A 13,618-nucleotide genomic window follows, 5' to 3' on the forward strand; every position below is an offset into this window, starting at 1 on the left:
TACTTAATAAATGTTCATATCACTAATAACTGTTTCATTCCATAATGAAAACTACTAAAATTCTTTAAAACTTTCTATCATTCTATTTCTCCCAATGTCATATTCTTCCCAAATATATTCTTCATCTTTGCTGAGACCTCTAACTCTTCCACTTTTCAATGTATTGCCAGGTTTATTATTTATCTTGATCCCTTAATTCTACTGTATTCTATGGTGCTGACTGGTTCCAGTAGAATACTGATTAATTAACCTCATCTGGGTCTTCACTGCACCAAAACAATTCTTTTACTCCTCCTTTAATTCATTCTCTATCCTATTCTGTTTTTGTTATTGCTTTTTTTGCAAGGCAATGGGGTTAAAAGACTTGCCCAAGGCCACATAGCTAGGTAATTATTAAATATCTGAGGCAGGATTTGAACTCAGGTCCTCCTGACTCCAGGGCCAGTGCTCTATCCACTGTACCACTTAGCTGACCCCTCTCCATTCTATTCTGAAAGAAACTGTTGCAAATCCTTTCTTTGCTTTGCCTCTCACACTGAATCCTCCAATAGCCACAAATCTAAAAACTTAGTCTTGCTGATAAAATAGGTAAAATTCACTTTAAATTCCTCATTTTAAGTTTGCTGACGTCCCAGAATACTATCCTCACTTGTACTTTAGTCTTGAATTAAGAGATGGCCCTTCTCAGCAACTTTTAAAAGAGATATTCTTTCTTGATCTTTCTTGATGACCCTTCTTTCCTATATTCAATCTCTCCTTGCTATCCACAATCAGAAGGAAATGGTGAGACAGTCCCTAAATCCACTGCAATCTACAATCTTGACTCCTCCCCTCATCAGATCCTACTATTCCTTTCACCCTTAATTTCTCTAGTCAAATTACTAAGAAAATGGGAGTTTGCCTCCCATTTCCTCTCTAGTGTCTCATTTCTTAATCTTGTAATTTGGCTACCAACTTCTTTTTTGTTGTTGTTGTTTTTGCAAGGCAAATGGGGTTAAGTGGTTTGCCCAAGTCCACACAGCTAGGTAATTACCAAGTGTCTGAGACCGGATTTGAACCCAGGTAACTCCTGACTCCAGGGCCAGGTACTTTATCCACTGTGCCACCTAGCCACCCCGGCTACCAACTTCTTTAACCAACTGAAATAGCTCTACAAAGCTGTCAAAGACCCCGTAATTACTTAATCTGATAATCTTTTCTCAATTCTATTTTTTCTTTATTTTACTATAGCTTATGATAACCTTTCTTTTTGGATATTATTTTTATTTTTTACATTTATTTTGCCAACTACAGGTAAAGTCAATTTTCAACAATCATTTTTTTGGTTAGGTTTTGAGTACCATATTTTTCCTCTACCCTAGACTTGGAGTAACCTGATATAGCTTAAATATGTATATGTCCACATTACTTGCATTGTGAAAGAATCAGAACAGAAAAGAAAAAACATAAAACAAAATTTTAAAACTTAAAATAGTATGTTTTGTCTACATTTAGACCCTATAGTTACTTCTCTGGGTGTGGAAAGTATTTTCCATTCAATTCCTTTAGAATTGTTTGTAATTATTGTTACTGTAAAGAAGAGTAAATCCATCATAGTTGATCATCATAAAATATTGTTGTTAATGTACATAATAATTCTGGTCCTGTTCACTCAACATCAGTTCAGCTAAGTTCAGACTTTTCTGAAGTTCAGCTGCTCATGATTTTTTTTTTCTTTTGTTTTTGTTTTCTTTTTTGCAAGGCACTGGGGGTTAAGTGGCTTGCCCAAGGTCACAAATTTAAACTCAGGTCCTCCTGACTCCAGGGCTGATGCTCTATCCACTGTGCCACCTAGCTGCCCCCACTCATGATATTTTGCAGAATAATTCATACTGGATATTCTTATCTATTTTGGGTTTCTGTGACACTCAATCCCTTTGCTTTCCTTCTACCTATCTAACTGCAATTCTCAGTCAATTGGATCATTCATATCACATCTCTCTCTGATCTAGGCCCCCTTTTCCCTGGTGACTCAGCTATTTACAATGCTTTAATTATCATTATGACTCCTCACATTATATACATCCCAGTCCTAGTCTCTCTCTTGGATTTCCAGTCTCAACAGCTTATTAGACATTAAAATTGGATGTTCCCAGGGCATCTCAAACTCAATGTCTGTCTGTCTGTCTCTAACTTTACATATGCAATTAGGGTCAGTCCAAATGTTAACACATCAACATCATGCTCATCTGTTGTCCTATTTTAGGGATTTATCACTTCTGATAAGACTTATTCATTTTCCCTGACTCAATTCTCTCTCTTTCATTATCCTTCACATAGCTGCAAACTAAATTTTCTAAAAAACAGGCCTTTATATATTTCCCCTACTCAATATTGCTTCACTTTACACACTAAAGGTCTAGCTATGCTGGTCTCAGTATTCCCCATACACAGTACAGTATTTCATCTCTTGTCTCTCTGTGCCTTTTCAGTAGATATCCTCCATCACTGGAATTCAAATTCTAAAGGATCTCTACTACAATTAGCATGAAATCAAAGTGCTGTCTGGCTTCACAATGTAGCTCTAATATACTTTTTCAGTCATATATATATTGCTTCACTTTACACACTAAAGGTCCAGCTATGCTGGTCTCAGTATTCCCCGTACACAGTACAGTACTTCATCTCTTGCCTCTCTGTGCCTTTTCAAGTAGATATCCTCCATGACTGTAATGCACCTCTTCCTCAATCAAATGCTCTAATTTATCTTTCAAAAATGAAAGGCTGGGGCAGCTAAGTGGTGCAGTGGAGAAAGCACCAGCCCTGCAGTCAGGAGTACCTGGGTTCAAATTTGGTCTCAGACACTTAATTAACCTAGCTGTGTGGCCTTGGCCAAGCCACTTAACCCCATTTGCCTTGCAAAAAACTAAAAAAAAAAAACTGCAAGGCTAATAATGTAGATAACATATGTATCAAGAGCTAACAGCAATAAAGAAGTTACAACTGATATTGAATTTTTTGAATTCAAGGTATTTAATATACATGATACATAATTTACATAAATTTACATCTAAAAACAATTTAAATCTATACAATTACTAATGTAGTTATGACTAATATACAATGTATATGTAAGTCTGTATGAATGTATATATATTTTAAAAAATACATGGAAACAAAGGAGAAAAATATGCCTTCACTTCAACAAATACATTTGTGAGTGTAACTGGTAAATTTTCATCTGAATCACCTACCTTCACTGAAGTCACCACCTTGAACCATAAAATCCTTTACAACTCTGTGAAAAAGACAACTTTTATAATGTAATGGCTTCTGAGTAGATTTTCCTGTACCCTTTTCACCTAAATAAGGAAAAATTTTAAAAAGGATTATTAGGAATAAAGAATAATGATGAGAATCAACATCATCTGTTTTATTCCTTTACTACTCTGGAAAAAAAGGATTCCTAAGATCAAAATTATAATTGCACTGAGTTTTTACTTTTGATTTTGTAATCGTGAATTTTCATAAACATCATAAAATAAAGGAAAATATATTTAAAAAATCTCATTACAACAAATGCAATCACAAAGTTCTGTTATGAATCTGCTACATCTCCACTTGATTAAAATAAATTCTTTATAAAGAATAACTCTAAGGGGACAGTTAGGTGGCACAGTGGACAAAGCACTGGTCTTGGAGTCAGAGGACCTGAGTTCAAATTTGACCTCAGACATTTAATAACTGCCTAGCTATGTGACTTTGGACAAGTCATTTAACCCCATTGCCTTAAATAAATTTAAAAAAAATAAACAAAAAGAATAACTGTTTAACAAACTTTTTTCCTGCTTTATTCTTTTCTATTCATTTTTAATTCTTCAAGGCAGTGGAGTTAAGTGGCTTGTCCAAGGTCACACAGCTAGGAAATTATAAAGTGTCTGAGGTCGGATTTTAACTCAGGTCCTCCTGACTCTAGGGCCAGTGCTCTATCCACTGCACCACCTAGCTGCCCCCTATTCCTTGCTATTTAACTTTACTCTATATTGAAAATACCTGACATTATTTAACATATATGCAATAGGAAGGAAATAAAGGAAGAAAGGATAACAGAACAGTTTTTTCACCTTTTAAAAAAAGTTTTTGCAAGACAATTGAATTAAGTGACTTGCCCAAGGTCACACAGCTAGGCAATTATTAAATGTCTGAGGTCAAATTTGAACTCATGTCCTTCTGACTCCAGGGTTGGTGCTTTATTATCCATTGTTCCACCTAGCTGCCCACAACAGAATAGTTTTGTTAAAAAACAACTTAATTCTCAAAGAAACCTTAAAAATTCCCTATTCTCAATTATCTTTTTTCACAGATAAGGAAACTGAGAAACAGAGATTTAAAGGGTTTTGTTTTAAGGTACAAATGATAGAATCACATTTTGTAAATTTCAATCTAAGACTAGACTCTTTGGATCAATTATGCCCAAATTGCCTCAACCCACAGGTCTCCTAGGGAGGTGCAAGGAGGGGTGGAGCAAGTGTGGCATTTGTGTTAGTTGGTCGTATGGGTAGCATTGCAATCAAGAATGGGTATTTAATTTTGTATGTGGTCCCTGATGGTTTTAGTTGAGCAAAGTGGCCCCAAAGAGCAAAAAGGTTGGACACCCCTGCTTTGAATAAAGCTACTTTGTTTTCCTTTCAACTCTCATTTTCATCACCATGTAGAAAAAATCCACCTAAATTTCAAAACTAACAATATCACCAAAACTAAAAATCCCGTAACAGCATCTAAAAATGTGAAGAAAAAAAAAACTGGACTTAAAAGTAATTTGCACGGTAATTCAGTAAAGTTCTTTAAAATGTATTTTCCAGCCATGTATGTTTTAAATCTATCATCTTTAACAAATTTTAAAGTTTTCATTTATTATTTCAACCATTCCCCCAATTTTTAGTATCAAAGTCCATTCCAGTGTTTTTCTTTCATGAAATATGAATATGTAACTAACTATCCCAATGGTAAATATGCCCAGACAATACTATTTTAAATCATTTTTAACATTATTATAAACCATTATTTAAATGGACTAATATTCTTCAACTGAAGAAAATATTCTTTTATTTTTTAGATTAACAATATTTTAAACCCACAGGTAATTTGTAAAAAGTACATGCTCAACTTTTTTTAAAATTTTCCTTCAAAATAAAACAAAAAACTAACTTAAATGATATGATTTGAATTAAGTATGAGATTTTTTAAAATAGAGAAGTATTACTTTCAATTAATTGTCCTCCTATGTATTTATTAATTCTTAGTCTCATTTCCTGTATCATTAGACACATCAGGAATCCTTAAAGATGTGTATCAGTTTCCTCCATTGAGAGATATCATCAGCTCTCATAGTCTTATAACCAACCTTCTATCAGACTTCCACAGGTATCTCAAATTCATCAGGTCTAAAACAGAATCTCTTTCCTCTCACAACCATCTCTACTGAATCTTCCTATTTCTCTCAAGGGTAGCACAATCCTTCCACTATTCATTCAACTTCACATCATTAAAGTATTCTTCTAGTTCTCACTGACCCCCTCTTGGACCTCCCATCCCCAAATTAAAAAAAAAAACAACAACTGTCTAAGCCTGTGGATTCTATCTCCACAACATATATCAAATCTGTCTTTTTTCTGCTCACATAACTAACATTTTTCCTTTCATTTTTCCTAACTGATCTCTCTGCCTCAAGTTCATCTCCATTTTAATCTGTGTATTTATTTGATATATACTTGATTAACTCTGTTGTCTCTTTAGAAACAATTTAAGCTCATTACATTCAACTTGGATCAATGCATACCATGGAAACAATGTAAAGACTAGTAAATTGCCTTCTACGGGGGTGTGGGGGGAGGTAAGCAAGATTCGGGGAAAAAATTGTAAAATTCTAAATAAATAAAATCTTTCATTGACTCTGCAACTCCCAAAAAAGAAATAATTTAAGATAACTGGTAATACTGAGTGTTTTATTTTTGTCTTATATCACTTGGTATACTATAAGTATTGATTTAACAGATGATCAATATGGGTTTTAGAATGTGTGACCTTTGACAAATCACTTTAATCTCTTGAGATCTGATTCTTCAATTATATTTCAAACATATTTCCTGAAAGATGGACTGCCAAGCAATGAATTTGACATAAGGAAATAAAAAGTCTTCAAATATAGGAAAAATTCTCTCAATAAAACTTAACTTCATAAAGCAGATAAAAATATCTACCGACCTGTACAAAGACATCGGAAATTCTCACATGTTTTAGGACACACATCAGAAAATAATTCAAAGACAACTCTTCCAGCTGAAAAAGAGAACACAGAGTTTAAAACAGAGACAGTTTGCCTCAGTTTCCTTTTTTGTAAAATGAAATGGGGATAGAAATGGAAAGCCACTTGTTTTTCTGCCAAGAAAAACAAAAATGAGGTCATGAAGAGTTAGACACAACCAAAAATAACTAAACATCATAGTTTAAAATAGCTTTATACGTTTTTTAAATAAGTTCAGAAATAGGCTCTGATTTTTCCAGTATAGGGAGTTCCCATTTTAGCAAATACCTTCTATCAAAGCAGGCAAGCATCTTCTCTGAAACTCACTGTCTTAAGAGAGTTGACTATAAGTGAGTTGGTCACAGAGAGCATGTGTCAGAGGATGGAGCTTGCACTTAGTTGTTCTCCTGGTTCCCAGGACAGTTCTTTATCAACTTACTCCACATTGCTTCTCTTTTAATGTAGATTCACTTAAATATATACTACTCATTTTTTTTTAAATTGTAAAGTCATTTTCTTACCAGGTAGATTGTTTATGGCTATGTCAAAAAAACATCGAGGACGTTGAACTTTTATTCCCATGGTTTCAAATACTTCTAAACTACATTCAAAATACAGGTTTAACAAATTCTTGGTAACTTCTGTAAAAAAATTCTGTAGGGACAAACAGAACACATTGAAATTTTAGGACAGTATTTACTTAAAACTGGTTTTTCTGAAATGCATCAAATAAATTATTAGTTTACATACTTCAGGGCTTCAATAATTCTGTGATCTTATAATAGGGGAAAATGAAACATATACCCTCTAATGTATTAGGGATTCTAGATGATCTGCTGAAACTTAGTTATTTTTACCCCTAGATCCTAAACGGTGTTTCAAACATAATATTCTGAATATGTGTTTTTGAAGTGAATGAAATTTACTAAGAAAATTTTACAAACAGATATATCCTATTTCCACTATACTATTCCCATACTTCATCATGATATAAAAATAATTCTGGGTTCTATAAAACTGTTATCAATGAAGCACAAAGGATCTAATAGCTATCAGTTTGTAAAGTCTTTGAGTACAGTTATGTTCTTTTGGGTTTCCAAAGACAAGACTAGCTATATTCAGCAAAATTCATCACTAGGTTGGATGCAGAGTGACAAGTATTATGGCCATAGCTATGCTAAGATTTTGAAGACCACAATCTGCACTGATGAAAGAAGCTTTCTTATGATACAATGACAAATCCTTGAAGATGTATTTGTAGTTCAATCATTTGATTCAATTAGGAGCCTTTAACACGATTATGTTGATTCCAATTTTGCAAATGGAAGACAATACATTGCAAACCTAATCAGTAAGATACAATTTATATACTTTAAAGTTAATAAAAGAGGTAACAAAACAACAAGATTTACCTTCAAACAAGAAGACAAAAATCAAGAACAAATGATCAACTGATCCAATTCTAATTTTACCTAGAAAAAATAAGAAAAGAAAGTAGGATTACATAAGTTTATATATATATATATATATATATATATATGTATATACATGAAAATAATCTACTCATAACACTACCAAAAATAGTATAGGAAGATGGAGATGCAGCTTGCCTTTCTACGTTTTGTTTTTTTAACTATTTAAAATTCAGGAAAAAGAAAATATAGGCAAGGATATATTTTAGAAAACATCAATAACATGTTCTAATAGCCTAATTTCCATGTCTTAGCTGTAAGTTCATATTAATGCTGCTCTACTTAAGTAGACACAAATACTATGAGACAATTTACATCATTTGATCTACACTGATTCCACACTGTATGCTATAAACATTAGGTTTAGTTCTCTGAGGTTATACCAGAAGAAAATAAGTCTGATATATTCCCTATCAAGCTAAAACTGTTTTGACCATGGTCTAAACTGTATTTTGTTATCTGAAGAGCAGCCTAATAAGTTCACTGTGATTCAATCACCAGGTGAACCAAAGGGGTAATGAATTTTTCAGGTCCAGTAATTATTAAAGGTCAAATGCACTGGAATAAGCAATTTTTAAAAAGGTTTGTGGGTAGTATAAGACTATATAGTCCTTCAAACTTGTCAAAATTAGATTTGAACTATATGTAAATTTAAGTTCTATTTAATCTATACATGCCCCACCCCATAGCACCACCACACCCCAGAATAAACCCAGAATGAATTCTGAGAGACTTAAACACACAATAAAACAATTTTTAACTGTAGAATTTCTTCTAGGAATCCCATATAAGCTATTTTAGTTCTTCCATATGATTTTACCTATAGTTCTTCTAAAGATCTGAGTTAATTATTTCTTGGGTAATTTATATTTTTTGTAGGGTAATCATATTTTTGTTTAATATTGTATTGTAACATCTCAATTTAATTGAAACTTACAAATTCTTATCTACAATCATCTAACTAATACTCTCTATAGCTGCCAATCTTTCTTCAGTAATTGTGAGGCATATATCCTTTTCTTTGGGGAAGAGAAATCCAAGACTTATTAGCTTTGTCAATAACAAAAATGTTTGAGACTAATGGAAAAACTATTGCCATTGGTATCTTTTACATTGTTAACATAAAGAGAGTCAGAATGTTTCCACCCATTTGTGAACACACCAATATGACTTGTTTGCTCCACTGCTCTCACCATACATAGGTTACCAGAATCAAACTTGATGACATCAATCTGAACCATATCATTCACTCGATGAAATCAATGCATTCATAATCTGCATTTTTTAGTCCCTTTACTTCAAAATTATTTTCAGAAAAATACTTCAAAGTTTTTAGTTTACTTTTCACATACTATCTGTTTTCCATGCTTTGCAAATGTATTAGAATAGGAAAAATAATGTTTATTAACAAGTGGCCTCCCTCTTCTTATAGGTATTCTCGCTTTCCTCCTTCATAACTTTCAAACTTATTTGCTTATGTATTATCTTTCAATTAAAGCAGGATTTGGCTTACAAACTGGATTTATACATAGTCTTCAGAAAGAAAAGACAAGAGAAAATATCACCTGAGGCAACATGACCTAACTTCTAGTAGAGGGAGTGAGAGATGAGGATTAACTTTTCTCCATCTTCCCTTTCTCACTGTCATTCAGATTTAGTTATAGATCAAGTTTTTCCCAAAGCAAAATTGTCAAAATATTTTCTGTAACATGATACAGATAACAAGATTATTCACAGCCACCAGGCAAAATACAGTTTCCTAATACCTATAAGAAAAAAGTTGGGGGGTGGCTAGGTGGCGCAGTGGATAGAGCACCGGCCCTGGAGTCAGGAGTACCTGGGTTCAAATCCAGTCTCAGACACTTAATAATTACCTAGCTGTGTGGCCTTGGGCAAGCCACTTAACCCCATTTGCCTTGCAAAAAAAAAAAGTTGGCCCTGATTTTCTATAAGAACAGTCTACTTTTTCAATTTCATCTTCAACTATTCTAGTCATATTTATGCCCTATGTTTCTTTGCTTCTTTTGTCCATAGTACTTTTGTCCATATACTGAGCATCTCCCTTGCACATGATAATTTACATTCATAGAAGGAATAATGGATTTGGAGATACAAGACCTTTGTGGCTCATTACCTATATAATCTTGGAAAAGTCACTTAATTACTCTGGTCCTCAATCTCCTCATTTTAAAAATATAGAGGTTGAGCTAGATGAGGTCTGTGGTTTCTTCTGGTTCTAAATTTGTGACCCTATGATCCCTTATATTGATGGAGAAAAGAATCACCCCTTTTTTTTCCCAATGGAAAGCTTAGAGTCATTAAAAATACTTTCAGTGCCTTTATATCAACTTATGTCCAGCTGGCTGTCCATTTGCAGAGTCTGTTTAAGACATATCTCCTGATAGATCAGCACACATAATTATTGTATAAATTGGACAACAAGCATTCTTTAACCACGTGATTTTAATGGAATCAACAGAGTGAACTCATCTAAGTAAGAATTTTATTTAGAAGGTCCTGAAATGTTCTGGGGCCTAGTTCAATGAACACAATGGCATCCACAAACAAAAGCAGTTGGAGGATCCCACCATCAATAGGGAATAACTGTTCCATTTGTACTCTGCCATCAATATCCTCCAATAAACATCTTTGCCTAGAATATAATCTTCCTATCAATTTTAATAACTAATGGACTGAAAAGTTATGTTATTACATCATTCAATCAAATATTAAGCACTCTTCAAGCTAATAAGAAAGAAACACTAATGAATACAACAAACCTGACTCCCAAGAAGTTTACATTTTTTTTTAAGGTTTTTGCAAGGCAAATGGGGTTAAGTGGCTTGCCCAAGGCCACACAGTTAGGTAATTATTAAGTGTCTGAGGCTGGATTTGAACCCAGGTACTCCTGACTCCAGGGCCGGTGCTCTATCCACTATGCCACCTAGCTGCCCCTGCAGAAGCTTTACATTCTAATGGGGAAGAAAGAAAGCAAACCTGTAAGTATATTCAGAAGAGATGCAAATAAATATAAAGTGGTTAATTATGTTCAGTTGGCTGTCCATTTGCAGAGTCTGTTTAAGACATATCTACTGATAGACATGTAATCAGAAACACTTTCATATGAAATTTGATGAGGTCACTGAAAAAGAGCATACAGAGAAGGGTATAAAACAGAAAGTCCTGGAATATATCCTGAGTTGTGTCGTGATGAGAATAATGAACCAGTAAAGGAAACTGAGGAATACTCAGAATAGTAGGAGAATTGGAGGAAGTAGTGTCATGAAAACCTAGCAAGTAAAGAATTTAGAAGAAGAGGATGTCAACAAGCTTGAACCCAACAGAAAGGTTAAGAAGAATAAACTGAGTAAAGATAGACTTGGAAAGTAAAACTTTGGAAGAAGTAATTTCAGTTGAGTGATGAAGTCATAAGTCAGGCTGCATATGGTTGATGAGAGGAAAGGAGTGAAGTACCTTGAATAGTCTTTTCAAGCATTTTTTTTTAGATTTTTCAAAACAATGGGGTTAAGTGACTTGCCCAAGGCCACACAGCTAGGTAATTATTAACTGTCTGAGGCCATATTTGAACTCAGGTACTCCTGACTCCAGGGCCTGTGCTCTATCCACTGCACCACCCAGCCGCCCCTCAAGCAGTCTTGACAAAGAAATATAGGACAAGGCTAGAGAGTCTAGAGTAATAAGTTGAAGAGTTGGCAGTGTTAAATAAATACTTATTTCAAGGAATAATGGATGATTATGATATAAGCAGAGTAGTCACCTTTTTGAAGAGCCTTTGGGAGCATTTTCTTTTTATAGAATCAAATAGTTTTTCTTTTAGTTCATAAACAAGATGTTGAACTGTCCTATCTTCTGTGCCTTTCAGTCAACATTTTGATGACTGTTCTCAAATATGTTAACCTTATAATTCATCAACCTACAAAATTCCCATGACCTATTCCTTTACTTCACACCTCAGTCATACACAGAAATAATTCTCACTAATCGCAAAAATGTTCAACTTTAATAATCAAGCATTATGAAATAACTTTTATTCAATCACAATCACCTAACCTTCCATCTTTCCGTTTCATTTACTAAATCCATTCTTCAAATGCACTCTCCCCTCGAACCCCTTTCAGCCAGAAATCCAGACATCAACCCTGTTTTTTCCCACCTTTCTTATCCCTCACTTTCCTCATTTTATTTCCTTGATGAACTCTACATTATTCTCTACTTTCAAAACTTGAATTGCTGTCTTCTATCACTGATAACACCTTACCAAATCCTAACTCAAGATTATTCCCACCATTCACTTTCTGTGATCTCTCTCTATATTTCACTTCATCAGCTCCCATGGATTTAACTATCATCTATGCTGATGATTCTTAAATCTACTTCTCTCCCTCCACCCCCCTCTTCTGCTAATCTCCAGTCTCACATCTCCAACAGCAAAGTGGGCATCTGAATACCTTGTAGACATTTTAAACTTAATACATTTGAAACACTATTTGAAACACTATACACTATTTTCCCCTCCAGATTCTTGTAAACTTCCTTATTACTGTTGAGGTTATCAGTCATTCTTGTCACTCAGGCTCTCAACCTATATCTAGTCTCTCTCTTAACCTCCTCCCCAATCAAATCCATAGTCAAAGCCTATTGATTTTACCTTCAAAATTTTTCTCACACATATCCCTTTCTTTCCTCTGATTATTGCCTGATACAAATCCACATCTCCTCATGACTAGACTACTGCAACAGCTGCTGGTTGAGCTGCCTAACACAAGTCTTTCCCTACTTCAGTCTACCCTCCAACTCAACTGTCAAAGTGATCTTCCTATAGCAGATTTTACCATCTCACACTCCTACTCAATAAACTCGGGTGGCATCATTTCATCTTCAAGATTAATTATAAAATCCTGTTTGGTATTCAAAATCCTTTATAATTAACTACTCCCCACCCCAACCTTCTAGTCTTAAACCTTACATCCCTATTCCATATTCTGCAATTCAATGACACTTTTCTTGATTAAGACATTCCATTCCAGATCCTAGCATTTGCACTGGCTCTGTTGGAATGGGTCACCAGGGGCTGCTAGGTGGCGCAGTGGCTAGAGCATCAGCCCTGGAGTCAGGAGTACCTGAGTACAAATCCAGCCTTAGACACTTAATAATTACCTAGCTGTGTGACCATGGGCAAGTCACTTAACCCCATTGCCTTAAATAATTTTTTTTTAAAAAGTATCTAAAGTCTATAGAAATATAACAAGAGCAGGAATTCCAGATTATAGGAAAACATGTAGTTCTGCCAGTTTGAACTTTGCAGTTGTCTGACAGTGTCGAGCAGCTCAGACCCAAACCCAGGTAAGAAACTTGCAGAGCTTAGCCCATAGGGTAATGATCAGATCATTTAGAAGCTGCAGATTCTCAAACTGCACTGATCCTGAAATATAAACAATCCTTAGCACCCAATATCAGAATGACCAAGGTCTTTCCCTCCAGAAGTTCATGACAGATGGTCATAAAATCAAAACCAAAGTCAAAAAACAATAAGCTAAAAGAATAAACAAAAATCTGAAAGGAAAACATACCGAGGAACACAAATTAAACTAGAATTCCTGGGGAAAAACCAAGCAAGAATTTTAAAATAGTCTCTAAGTTTTTTTTTTATAAGTGAGTGTTATAGAGGAAACAACTGGAAAAGAAATAAGAGCTAATGAAGAAAGAACAAGAAAGAGAATTAATAGCTTGGTACAAAAATCTTGCTCAAGCATCAAACTCCCTGAAAATTAGAAAGGATCAAAAATAAGCCAATGATTCAAAGACACAAAAATAAGCCAATGATTCAAAGACACAAGGAATA

At 34.3% G+C, this 13,618-nt stretch overlaps 1 protein-coding gene across 4 annotated transcripts in view; it reads right to left on the reverse strand.

Moving 5' to 3' along the window:
• PPIG (peptidylprolyl isomerase G) overlaps positions 1-13,618 on the reverse strand; it is a 102,227-nt gene that overhangs the window by 47,488 nt on the left and 41,121 nt on the right. For all 4 annotated transcript variants that reach the window (XM_074215759.1, XM_074215758.1, XM_074215761.1 and 1 more), the window contains 4 exons: positions 7,696-7,755; positions 6,805-6,937; positions 6,244-6,318; positions 3,234-3,341 (listed from right to left, as the gene is read on the reverse strand). In XM_074215759.1, the coding sequence (XP_074071860.1) occupies positions 3,234-3,341; positions 6,244-6,318; positions 6,805-6,865 (244 nt within the window). In that variant the 5' untranslated portion in view covers positions 6,866-6,937; positions 7,696-7,755. The remainder of the gene's footprint in view (positions 1-3,233; positions 3,342-6,243; positions 6,319-6,804; positions 6,938-7,695; positions 7,756-13,618) is intronic.

This window comes from Macrotis lagotis, chromosome 1, assembly GCF_037893015.1.
Source record: "Macrotis lagotis isolate mMagLag1 chromosome 1, bilby.v1.9.chrom.fasta, whole genome shotgun sequence".
NCBI classification, from domain to species: domain Eukaryota; kingdom Metazoa; phylum Chordata; class Mammalia; order Peramelemorphia; family Peramelidae; genus Macrotis; species Macrotis lagotis.